This window comes from Zootoca vivipara, chromosome 12, assembly GCF_965207765.1.
Source record: "Zootoca vivipara chromosome 12, rZooViv2.hap1.1, whole genome shotgun sequence".
NCBI lineage: Eukaryota > Metazoa > Chordata > Lepidosauria > Squamata > Lacertidae > Zootoca > Zootoca vivipara.
The window spans coordinates 19,816,232-19,828,700 of NC_142595.1; the positions used below are offsets into that span (position 1 = coordinate 19,816,232).

At 42.7% G+C, this 12,469-nt stretch overlaps 1 protein-coding gene across 1 annotated transcript; it reads left to right on the top strand.

Annotated features, from left to right (window-relative positions):
• Window positions 1-673: 673 nt before the first annotated feature.
• GIP (gastric inhibitory polypeptide) lies at window positions 674-12,332 on the top strand. Its single transcript, XM_035134167.3, has 6 exons — window positions 674-733; window positions 1,534-1,623; window positions 3,026-3,166; window positions 6,410-6,541; window positions 8,448-8,540; window positions 12,199-12,332. Exons 2-6 carry the CDS (start codon window positions 1,550-1,552, stop codon window positions 12,206-12,208), a joined length of 450 nt encoding a protein of 149 aa, XP_034990058.2. The 5' UTR covers window positions 674-733; window positions 1,534-1,549; the 3' UTR covers window positions 12,209-12,332.
• The last annotated feature ends 137 nt before the right edge of the window (window positions 12,333-12,469 follow it).

The following is a 12,469-nucleotide window of genomic DNA, read 5'->3' on the forward strand; positions in this document are numbered from 1 at the left end:
GTATATGACATTTCCCTAATATTCATCCCCCACATAACTTGAAAACTATAATGCACAGTATATATTGATTCACACCAGTGCCTTTGACATGTGAGTAATCCAGTACAGCCATTTTAATCAAAATCTGAAATATAGTAAAAAAAAAGTTGTTTTTTTTTTTAATGTGGTGATCTGTTGTGGAAGAACCCCACTGAAGGGGTTAACAGTGGTTACCCAGACCTTGTTGCTGGTTGCAAAGGGGCCCCCCATAACAGTTTAAGCTTCAGGGCCCCCAAAATGTAGGTCTGCCACTGGTGGGTTGTCCATCATTTGTTGGCTGAAAAAGTGGCAGCCCTAAAAGCAGGCAACGTGGGAGGCAGGTCACAGTCAAGGCAACTTGCATGGACATTGCCTACTTTGGACTGTTAATTAACAGAGGAATGGTCTTGGGGAAATTTGGATGCTTAATGGCTTTAATTATATAAAATGCACCGGATCTTCGTTTTAGCAACACAGCAAAAGTTTAATTGCCATGAATGCAAACATGCTTTAAAAGGGCATTTTCCTGCTCCAAAGGTCAATGAACCCAGAGTAGCTTTTAATCTGGTTTGATTAGGTGCAGGGCATCCTGTTTTGCTTCACGGAAATGGCTTTGCTTTGTCACACCCTTGGGTATATATAAGGAATCTTCAAGACTCCTGTTGGATGCCATATTCTCTCTGGTCCTCAAGAACAGCTTTGATAGATCCAAAAGGTAAGTCTCCTTGAAAAATTTATTTCAACTGCATAGGAGCTGGATTACACCTTATGTACTTAACACACCAATTTTCCATCACTGCTGCCAGTTTTATTTGTAACTGGACTGTGTATTTTCTATTAATCACTGTTCAATCTTACTGTGTAATTTTTTTGGTTTGAATTATGTATATGACCACCGAGGGACCTTTGGGTGAAGGGTGGATTATAAATATTTTAAATTAATGAAAATTAAAATAATAAAGAAACAACTATAACTGTAGCCTGAAAGGGGTGATCTGGAAGCTGAAAAGTAGTAGGCGGGAAGAAGAATGTGTTAACCTTTGTAGACTGTCATTATTTTGGGGTGGGATTGAATCACAATCCAGATCGCACAACGATAACCGATTGGGAGTTCTTGCGCAACAAACACACTTCCCCCGAAAGTTCAGATTTTCTGCTGTAAGTAAAGTGATGGGGAAATGCAGTGGAACTTGTGGGGTAGCAACATCATCTAACCTCCCCACAAACACATCAGAATGGTTGCCCTTTAAATAGCCACTTTGTCTAATATCCCTGCAAACAAATCAGGAGGGATGCTCATCTGCAAGTGGTCTCAAAAGATGGCATCAATCATTAGTCCTACTCAGAGCAGATACACTGAAATCAGTGTGTCTACTCTTGAGTATGACTAACATTTGATACCCCCCCCCAAGCCACTAAAGCACAGCCATCAAATAAATCCTTTCAGTGCCAGTTCAGAGGAATCCCTCTCCCCCCCTCCCATCTGACACACCATGTACTGTTTTTAAATCACAGAACTCGAGCTTCAAACATGAAGTCCTTCAAAGTTCTCTTCCTCCTTTTGGTCTCTGTCAGCTTTGTGCTGATGGAAGAAAACGATTCAAGGTAAGTGTATGAAAAGGGATACCTGAGGAAGTCAGTCCTTGTGAGTTCTGAACTGACCTGATCTGCACTTTTTAGGCTAAATGTGTGGATTGAAATTTAACTATCTGTGGTTGTCCCAAGGATGAGGAGAAACATGTATCTGAACTGAGTGTCTTGCTAAGCTAAAGTGTTTTCTTATGCTAAAGCAGGCATGGGGAGCTTCCGGTCCACAGACTAAATTAGGCCCACCAATATTCCTAATTTGTCCTAATTTCCAACCAGCCACAGATTAAGCTGCACTTGTAAAGGAGCAATCAGGAACCTTGTAGAGCAGTGATGGGCAACCTTTTGAGCTTGGTGTGTCAAAATACACCAAAAAACCGAGCATAACTCGGGTGGTGTGTCACTTCGAGAAAAAACCCATAATTTCACGATATTTATAGTTTAAATAACAAAAATGTATAATTGTAATATATAACTGTTTTTAATGAATCAAAAACTAATTATTTAACCAAACCAAACCAAACCAAAAACCTCTTATTTATCACAAAGTGCCCAGAGTTGTTGAGCTTTTTGGGGGGAGCTGCTGACCAAAGTTTTGGAGGTTTTTTGTGCAAAATCTGCTTTGCTTTTGGAGGGATGCCCCAAAGCTGCTGCGCTTTTGGGGGGGGGAAGAGAACAGAAATAAATGACAAATAATACATTCGCTGGAATTAACACGCAGCACCGACATAGTCTGCCAAAGCGCCAAAAGAACCAGCACAGAACGGGTTAAAAAACGAACACTGTTACACCCAATCATCATCTGCCAATGCGCCAGAAAAAACAGCACAGAAAGCGTTAAAAAACCAATCTCTGGCTACCAGCAACAACAACAACAAAAAAGGATCCAGGTTTTAACAGCAGAGACAACAGGTTTTAACAGTGGAGACAAGCTGTAGCAGGAGGAGGAGCGGGAGAACAAATTGGGGGGGGGGACAACAACAGCGTGAATGGGCCGATGGGGCGCGTGCCAGCAGTGAGGGCTCTGCGTGTCACGTCTGACACGCGTGTCATAGGTTTGCCGTCACTGCTATAGAGCATTATTGGTTGTTCCTTTGCACCTGTGGCTTGCCATTAGTGCCATTTACATTTGATGACAAATGCAAGCAACACTCCCAGGGTCAAATCCACCTGGGACTTTCTGATCAATGCTCCTGATAGAATCTGAGGTCTCCAAAAGCAGTGCAGCTTGCTCCCAATCAGCTGTGCTGCATTTGGCAGCAAATTTCAACCATCCCCTTTCGCACCTAGTCTGCAGAGCTATTCACAATGGGATCTGACCCATGAGCCGAAAGGAGTTCCCCATCCTTTAGCTAGAGTGCTGTTCAAGATGAGGATTTCCCCAGTGTGTACGCCCTATGTGTTTCTGTTTTGCTCTTAGAGAAAACACCGAGACCTCCAAGTTTCTGCAGAGACGGTATTCAGAGGGGACATTAGCAAGCGATTACAGTCGAACTTTGGACAGCATGATGAAGAAGAACTTTGTGGAGTGGCTCTTGAACAGGAGAGAGAGCATGATTGAGTAAGTCTATAGCACAGGTGGTTTATCCAGGATTTTAGGGAAAGCACTGGTCAAACTGATGTTTGGAAGGCTGAGTAGGAAGAGAGGAATGCAGGTGAGAAGGGAATACTTCTTTCTTGTCCAGGATCTTGCCTTGTTCCGCTCCATGGGCTAGCAATCTCAAACATGGAGCAGTCTTAAAGCACAGCAAGTCCAAAGGGGCTGATCAGTTTGGATGCGGGAACACATATCACCTAAAATGGATCTTCAGCACACTTGATTTGTGAGCCAGAATTCGCAGCAATGGAGGAGAATGAACAGTACCTTTAATTTGTACAGGAAGATTTTACATTTCCAGAAAGTATTCTGATTCGTAGATAAACACAGAGAATCCAGGGCTTGTTCACCCACATTTTCCCCCAGCCTTTTGGTGACTGTAAAGGTAAAGGTAAAGGGACCCCTATCCATTAGGTCCAGTCGTGACCGACTCTGGGGTTGCGGCACTCATCTCGCGTTATTGGCCGAGGGAGCCGGCGTACAGTTTCCAGGTCATGTGGCCAGCATGACAAAGCCACTTTAGGCGAACCAGAGCAGCGCACGGAAACACCATTTACCTTCCCGTTGTAGCTATTTATCTACTTGCACTTTAACTTGCTTTTGAACTGCTAGGTTGGCAGGAGCTGGGACCAAGCAACAGGAGCTCACCCCGTCGCGGGGATTCGAACCACCGACCTTCTGATCGGCAAGGCCTAGGCTCTGTGGTTTAACCCACAGCGCCACCCACGTCCCTTTGGTGACTGTACCAAACAGTAATTGCTGGTTGCTACCGCTTCATGTAAGGCAGGGGTGGCCACCTCCCAAGAGACTCTGATCTACTCACAGAGTTAAAATCTGGGAGTGATCTACCCCCTTTTGGGGGGTTCAGGTCAAAGCTGTTGAGTTTTTTAAGGAAGGGAAGCCCTGTTTTTTGGGGTTTAGGTCAAACTTGTTGAGCTTCTTTTAGGAGGGAGGGAGGCCCATTTTTGTTTAGGGCTTCAGGTCATAGTTCAGCTTTTTTTAAGGGAGGAGGAAAATTTTGGGTGAGCTTTTTTTAGGGGTGCCAGTGATCTAGCAGTGATCTACCACAGACACCCAGTGATCTACTGGTAGATCACAATCTACCTGTTGGAAGTGCCTGATGTAAGGGGTGATGGTGGCACTGTGGTTTAAACCACAGAGCCTAGGGCTTGCCGATCAGAAGGTTGGCAGTTTTTAAATCCCTGGGACAGGATGAGCTCCTGTTGCTTGGTCTCTGCTCCTGCCAACCTAGCAGTTCGAAAGCACATCAAAGAGCAAGTACATAAATAGGTACTGCTCCGGTGGGAAGGTAAATGGCGTTTCAGTGTGCTGCTCTGGTTCACCAGAAGCAGCTTAGTCATGCTGGCCACATGACCCGGAAGCTGTACGCCGGCTCCCTTGGCAAATAAAGCGAGATGAGCGCCGCAACCCCAGAGTCGCCCGCGACTGGACCTAACGGTCAGGGGTCCCTTTACCTTTACCTTTTCCGCTTGATGTTACCTCAAAAAGCAGTTGCTAGAAATAATTTGTTAGGACAACGAAAGCCATGCATGGGATTGGACAGATCCAGGTATCCAGCCCTGTAATGGACAGGGAAGCAAATGTTCTAGCTCTGGTTACCATCTTTACCAATGTTGTGTCTTTTCAGACCTTCGTAAAGTGTCCACAATAACTACTGTACTAGAGATGCAAATTCCCCAATGAGAATTCACATATTTTTAGGGTGGCGTGGCGGATAGAGTGCTGGACTTGCAACATTTGAGAGTCATAGGTTCACATCCCTGCCAAGCCATGAAGCTTAGCGGTGACCTTGGGCCCAGGTTATCTTTCTCTGACTAACCTACCTTGCCAGGGTATATTGTGACAATTAAATGGGATGACTTATTTTCTGCAACCCTGAGCTTCTTAAAGGTAGAATACAAAGGTGAAAGATAAACAAACAAACCAAGCTGCATAAGTTGGACACAGTTGCTCCCTGGTAAAGTAAGGACAGACGTAAACTACTATGGAGTATTGCTAATTTATGACACAGTCGCAATGTGGGACCAGATTTCTTGAGGGATCAGCTTGCCCCATATACTCAATTATTGTGGTCTGCAGAACTGGAGCTATTACAAGTCTTGCATAGTATTCATTCTGCACTTGGAAGGAATTGATCTTTTAGTCTAGTAGCAGCTTTACTCCAAAACTCCTAACACGTTGATATTAGACAGGTACTTTCACGGCAGTTTTCAGCACCTGCTAAAAGCTTTTGTTTAAATAGCCAGGCCTCCCAATACATGTAATGCTGACATGTGTTTTATTCTGTAATTTTAATTTATAATATGAATATTTTTAAAATGGCCAATTTGATTTCATTTTTTTAAAAAATTGAGGTCAGCTTAGTTTTTAACCACTGATGTTATCGTTATTTTAAATGTGTATTTTATATTTTGTGTAAACCACCAAGAAGTTTAGATGATTAAATCCTGCTAAATAAGTAATAAAATGAGTGCCGCCAAAATGTTATGTTGTGTGCAAGTCGGTAAAGTCTTGCCCGAAAATGAACCTACCATAACTGAGAGGTGGCTCTCAAGAAGGTGGTTATTATCACTTATTATCACCCTTGTACAAAGAAGAGTTTTTATCTCCTATTTTTCCTTTATCAGGCTATTTATTTGCTCTTGAGATATACCTAGGTAGTCAGGGCACTTCTGACCACCTTGGTTGGCATAAGGTAAAGGTAAAGGGACCCCTGACCATTAGGTCCAGCCGTGACCGACTCTGGGCTTGCGCGCTCATCTCGCATTATTGGCCGAGGGAGCCGGCGTACAGTTTCCAGGTCATGTGGCCAGCATGACAAAGCCGCTTCTGGCAAACCAGAGCAGCACATGGAAACGCCGTTTACCTTCCCGCTGTAGCGGTTCCTATTTATCTACTTGCATTTTGATGTGCTTTCGAACTGCTAGGTTGGCAGAAGCTGGGACCGAGCAACGGGAGCTCACCCCGCCACAGGGATTCGAACCGCTGACCTTCTGATCAGCAAGCCCTAGGCTCAGTGGTTTGACCCACAGAGCCACCTGGGTCCCTTGGTTGGCATACCTTGGGATAAAAGCAATGTGTTTGTGGGGGGGAAACAGGGGAGAGATGAAATGGCTTTAACAGAGCTAAAGCATTATAGTACTCCTCAGAATCCCAGAGAGATGCCTTTTGTGTATATTCCCCCAGTAACAGAATTGACCCATCCAGGAGAGATGCTGAACCCGCAGCATTAGATACAAGGAATCAAGGCACTGAAGCTGGATCTCAGGAGGCAACGGACTTCATCAAATGCATTCTGCAAAATATGGGGAAACAGAGGTGAGCTCAACAACTTGTTTGGTCTGTGAAAGAAGACCCTATTTCAGCAGAGAGCAAGTATTTCGGCTGCAAAGTAAATCAGATCTCCTTTTCCTCCTCCAGGTTATATTGCTACTACTATTTACCCATCCTTCACCCTAAGGTCCCAAAGTGGATTATAACATTAAAACAACTTACAAAAAGAAGTTATAAATTGTCCTAAAAATATACACCTCAGGTGTTAAGAGCCAGGTATTATCATAGTTCGGTCAATCTAAAATCTGTTGAAAAAGTGATGTTTGCAAATTTTTACTATACACACCGTAATAAAGTAATGATCAGTTGTAAATAGGGATGGCAGAGAAATTTGATTTTGATTGAAGTTGAATGAGAAACCCTCTAATTTGCACTTATCAGACCAATCCAAAAGCAGAAGCAGCTACTCTTTGAAAGGTACAATTCTCTGAATTTTGCAAAGCTGTTCTCAAACCAACCAATGTGTGCAAAAACACATTAGTGGTAACTGTTCATAAAAAAATGCATATATTGGTAAAAGTAACATGCAAAAATGCATTATATTGGGGAAAATGGCTTGAAAAAATGCATCTATTAGTATAGGAATCAGCAAAATTTTCAGCAGGGGGCCGGTCCACTGTCCCTCAGACCTTGTGGTGGGCCGGACTATATTTTGGGAGGGGAAATGAACGAATTCCTATGCCCCACAAATAACCCAGAGATGCATTTTAAATGAAAGCACACATTCTACTCATGTAAAAACACTAGGCAGGCCCCACAAATAACCCAGAGATGCATTTTAAATAAAGGACACATTCTACTCACGTAAAAACATGTTGATTCCCAGACCATCCGTGGGCCAGATTTAGAAGGTGATTGGGCCGCATCCGGCCCCCGGGACTTAGTTTGGGGTCCCTGTATTAGTAAAACTGCATTCAAAAATATGTTGACTATGAGAAATATGCACTAAAATGTACAACTTAACATGAGGAATTTTTTTGAGGATTTTTTTAAAGTAGAAATGTGGCACTGGAAAAAAGAAGAAACAGGTAGAAAAATATAAATTGACAGTTTTGTTCATAACTTTTTAAAACTACACCAGTACTACCTCACCTTTTAGATATTGTAATAAAGTAATTTTGAGATCAGATGGAAACTATCTTATTTTTATTATAGCAAAGTAAATCTATCTTCCCATTTTTTAAAAAAAGAAATGGCCCAAGCCAAAAATGTATTAAAATATTTTTCTATCACCTTTCATTCAAGAATCTCAACATGGTGTACACTAAGCCACTACATTACAATAAAACAGTAAAATAGCAGCATTTACAAAGCCAGGTTAGATATAAAATCAAAGAGTTCAGAAGCAAAACAATCTTAAAATGCCAGCAAAATATGCAAAGAAACTTAAGGAAAACAACCTTGCCAACAAATATATTCTACATAATGCTTAGTTTACATGGAGCTATAGGTACCGCTGGTGTTTTTTTTTTTTTTAAAAAATATCCTTTGACAGAAATTATATGTATGTCTATAAACAGCTGCTCCAATAGAACGATTTGTGGCCATTTTAGAAAATGGCGCCTGCAGACTGATGCCAACCTGCTAATGTCTACCCAAGTTTTTCTCATTCCAACACGCCTTCTGCAATATATATAGATGGGAATTGCTGTCAGGCATGAAATTCCTATGGAGGTCTATTACAAGGACTGCATTAAGAAAGCTGTTTCCAATTCCTAGCTACCAGCATCAAATTTTTAGTTGCCTAGGCAACTGGGCACCTGGGATTTTCCTCCAACGCCCCCTCCCTACCAACTATGACTCTTTTGCAACTTTGCTCCCCACCCCCGCCATCTCAATCTCTGGGATCCCCGTGGCAGCAAATGTCTACTTCACCGTCTCTTTCTTCTAGCCTGGCTCTGCCAAAAGGTTCCGATGACTGGAAGGATGTCCGGAGGCAAGAACATCTGGCATGGCTGATTTCTGCTGACCTCTGCAGGCCAATGTGAGTGAATCGCTGCCTCTCCCTCTCTTCCCTTTCCCTTCCAAAGGCAAGGAAGAGTTGGGACTCCACAGACAACCCACGTGGTGGTTTGGGCAATGGTATTTTATGGGTGCCAAAGAAGCAGCTGTTGGTCTAAAGGTGTCCGGTGTTGATGGCTATATGCCAGAAACTCCCAAATACTGAAATTCCTTCAGTAGCACCTTAAAGACCAACTAAGTTTTTATTTTGGTATGAGCTTTCGTGTGCATGCACACTTCTTCAGATACAGTACACTGAAACAGAAGAGCCAGACCCTTATGTATATTCAGAGGGTGGTGGGGGTGGGTGGGAATGGGTGATGGGCTGATAGGAGTGGTAAACCTGTTGATGGCTGTTAACGACTGCTGATGACTGCAATAGGTCCTGCGGGGGGAAAACAAGGGCTGGGGTGCTAAAGGAAGCTTGATCATGCATAATGAGATAAGAATCCTATGTCTTTGTTCATCCCAGGTGGCTCCATGGTTTTAAGCTTGGTAATGAGTTCCAATTCAGCAACTTCCCTTTCCAGTCTGTTTCTGAAATTTTTCTGTAATAAAACAGCTGCTTTGAGATCTTGTATAGAATGTCCTGGGAGATTGAAGTGTTCTCCTACTGGTTTCTCTGTCTTGTGGTTCCTGATGTCAGATTTATGTCCATTTATCCTTTGGCGTAGGGTTTGGCCTGTTTGTCCCTAATACTGGTTACAGGTAGGTAGCTGTGTTGGCCCGGCATAGTTGAAACAAAAGCTCATACCAATGACAAACTTAGTTGGTCTCTAAGGTGCTACTGGAAGGGGGGGGAATTATTTTGTCCCGAATACTGATTGCTTCGCTGCTGTAGTAGATTGACTGCTACTACAGAATCAGTGGGTAGCAAATGTTAACGTTGAATACGAAGTAGCCACAGAAGGTTGATCCTAGGGAAATTTGGGAGCTATAAAAAGGGTTTCATTTACATAATTACGTCAGAAAATCTTGCTGGATCAGAACTGGATCCAGCCCAGCATTCCGTTCTCACAGTGGCGTGTGGGAATTCAGGTTCTTTTGGGTAAGAGATGGCAGTGTTATGAATAGTAAATAAATGTTTGCTACAGCTTCGGACCAGTTTTCTTACCGCATATCTTGGCCACTTCAGTCTACGGAACCGGCGTGCCACAGAATGTTTGATCCACACTTGTGAGAAGTCAATCTTTTAGTTTGGCAGTTACCGACATGCTGCAATTCCCCATGTCTTTGTTGTAGTTTCTGAAGCGGAAACCATTTTCCTTTAGGCACACCTACCCAGACATGTCATTTTAGTATGTGCGCTTGTTTGTAAAACTGTGAATTTTAATCTATATTCGGGTAATTTTATTGTGCTTACTTGTTTTCAGTGTCTGTTTTCACCGCTATTATCTTTGAATATTTTATGTTCTTTTGTGTAAGCTGCTTAGAGAGGTACTTTGTGGGTTTGGGGGATTAAGCAGTAAATAAAGGTAAAGGTAAAGGGACCCCTGACCATTAGGTCCAGTCGTGACCGACTCTGGGGTTGCGCGCTCATCTCGCATTATTGGCCGAGGGAGCCGGTGTATAGCTTCCAGGTCATGTGGCCAGCATGACTAAGCCGCTTCTGGCAAACCAGAGCAGCACACGGAAACGCCGTTTACCTTCCCGCTGTAGCAGTTCCTATTTATCTACTTGCATTTTGACGTGCTTTCGAACTGCTAGGTTGGCAGGAGCTGGGACCAAGCAATGGGAGCTCACCCCGTCACAGGGATTCGAACCGCCGACCTTCTGATCAGCAAGCCCTAGGCTCAGTGGTTTAACCACAGCGCCACCTGGGTCCCACAAGTAAATAAAGCAGTAAATAAAGCAGTAAATAAAGCTTGCTAAATATTCTCCCATGGCTTGGATGCACATCTTGTATTTAGTAGGAGCCATTGAGTCCAGTATTGTGGGATCAGTTTTATGGAGCTCCCTTCCAGGTGAGGACAAACAGACAACCCCATCCCTCTTGAACTTCAGCAGGCATTATAACTGAATTCTGATTCTATAGATTTAACTGTTTCCCCCCTATTGCATTGAGTGTCTCATACACTGCTTACAAAGGCCATAGCTCAGTGGTAAGAGCATGCAGAAGGTCCCAGGATCAAATCCCCAGTATCTCCAGGCAGAGGTGTAGGAAGGTCAGGTGGTACCCGGCGCAGAAAATTTCTTGTCACCTCCCCCCCCATTGTTTTTTTTTGCCTGCAAAAATGGTTTTACATTACAGTATTTCATATTTTCTTACAAAGGAATGTGGATTCTGGGCCTCTGATAACAAGTAGGCGACTATGGACAGATACTTAAATCTACAGGAGGGATTGTGGTTTGGCTTGTGTTGTTTTATTTATATTTATTGTTTATTTATTTTAAAAATTTTATATTAAAAAAACCCCTGCAAAGTGGTTTACCAAAACAAACAAACACCATAGTAGTAAAATTAACAATCCTACCTTAAAACATACAAAAGCTAAAATATTAAAATTAAAATTACTTCAACTTCCTAAGCATCTAGGTATGCTTGCCTAAAGAAGAATGCTTTTAACAGGTGCCCGAAAAGAGTCTAGCAAAGGCATGGGCTTTGTTGCAATAGGCAGGGAGTTCCAAAGTTGCAGGTGCTGTCACAGTAAACAATGTAGTACAGATATTATGTGGAACGTGTAGTAGTGCTTGAAACTACTGAAGGGGAGGTTTTATTTATTGCGATTTCACCTGAAAGGGAAAACATTTATTTAAAAAGCAGGACTGCACAGCAGCAATCTAGTCTCATGATCAGTGGGGCTTATTCCCGAGCCGACGGTGCATATGAAGGGCTATGCACCCCTTGCATCCAACTTGTACCTAAAACTCTGCCCAAGCCTGCACCAGAGAATTGTAGAGTTGGAAGGGACCCCTGAGGGCCGCCTAGCCAAACCCCTGGGGCAATGCAGGAATCTCAACTAGACCATCCCTGACCAATGGCCACCTGTCTTCTGTTTTCCCCCTCAGCCAGGACACACAACGGATAAAGACACAACAACGGAGACTGAAGGTGGGGGAGGGAAGCCCAGCGGAGGGTAGGGAAGTAGGGCGGTTCATAAAAAACTGGTTTTTTTTAAAAAAATGCCTGCTCCAAAGGTCTTGTCTTACTAAACGAGGGATTATATAGCTATATCTGAAATTTCATGCATATGAAAACTTCTGCCATCCTCCATTTGAAAGCCCTTTAGATATTTGAAGATGGCTATCATATCTCCTCTTTACCAGGCTGAACATACCATTGAATTGGTTACAGGTAGGTAGCCGTGTTGGTCTGGATCGAAGTAAAATAAAAAAAATTCCTTCAGTAGCACCTTAAAGACCAACTAAGTTTTTATTTTGGTATGAGCTTTCGTGTGCATGCACACTTCTTCAGATACCATTGAATGTATGTTTAAATCATTCCTGCTTAGAAATTATTGTGATCAAGTGGCATATGTTTCCCAAGTAATAAATAAAATACCATTACTGAGCTAGGAGTGCACAGTTCAGAGCTTTCCAGAAAGTTGCCCTCCTTCTCTATTTTTAACTCCCCCCACAAAACAACAGGCTCCTTGGCAAATTTTACATATTTCACCATCTTTCCCCCTCTATTTTTCCAGGCTTCAATAGCTCACAACTTCCTTGAGGAGAAAAGATGGACTAACTTCTGTACTCTCCTTGTTTTGTACCTTTTGCTAATGAGTGTCAACAATAATTATGATAGCAGCAATAAAACAATTTATTATCAAGTTCAGATGTGAGTGTTAAGAGTGTTATTCAATTCTTTTTAAAAACAGCAAAAACAAAACAAAACAAAACCCAAACAGAACTAGTTAGTGCTCTCATCAGAAACAGAAGTTACAAGTTGTACTAATCTGTGAGTCTGATATG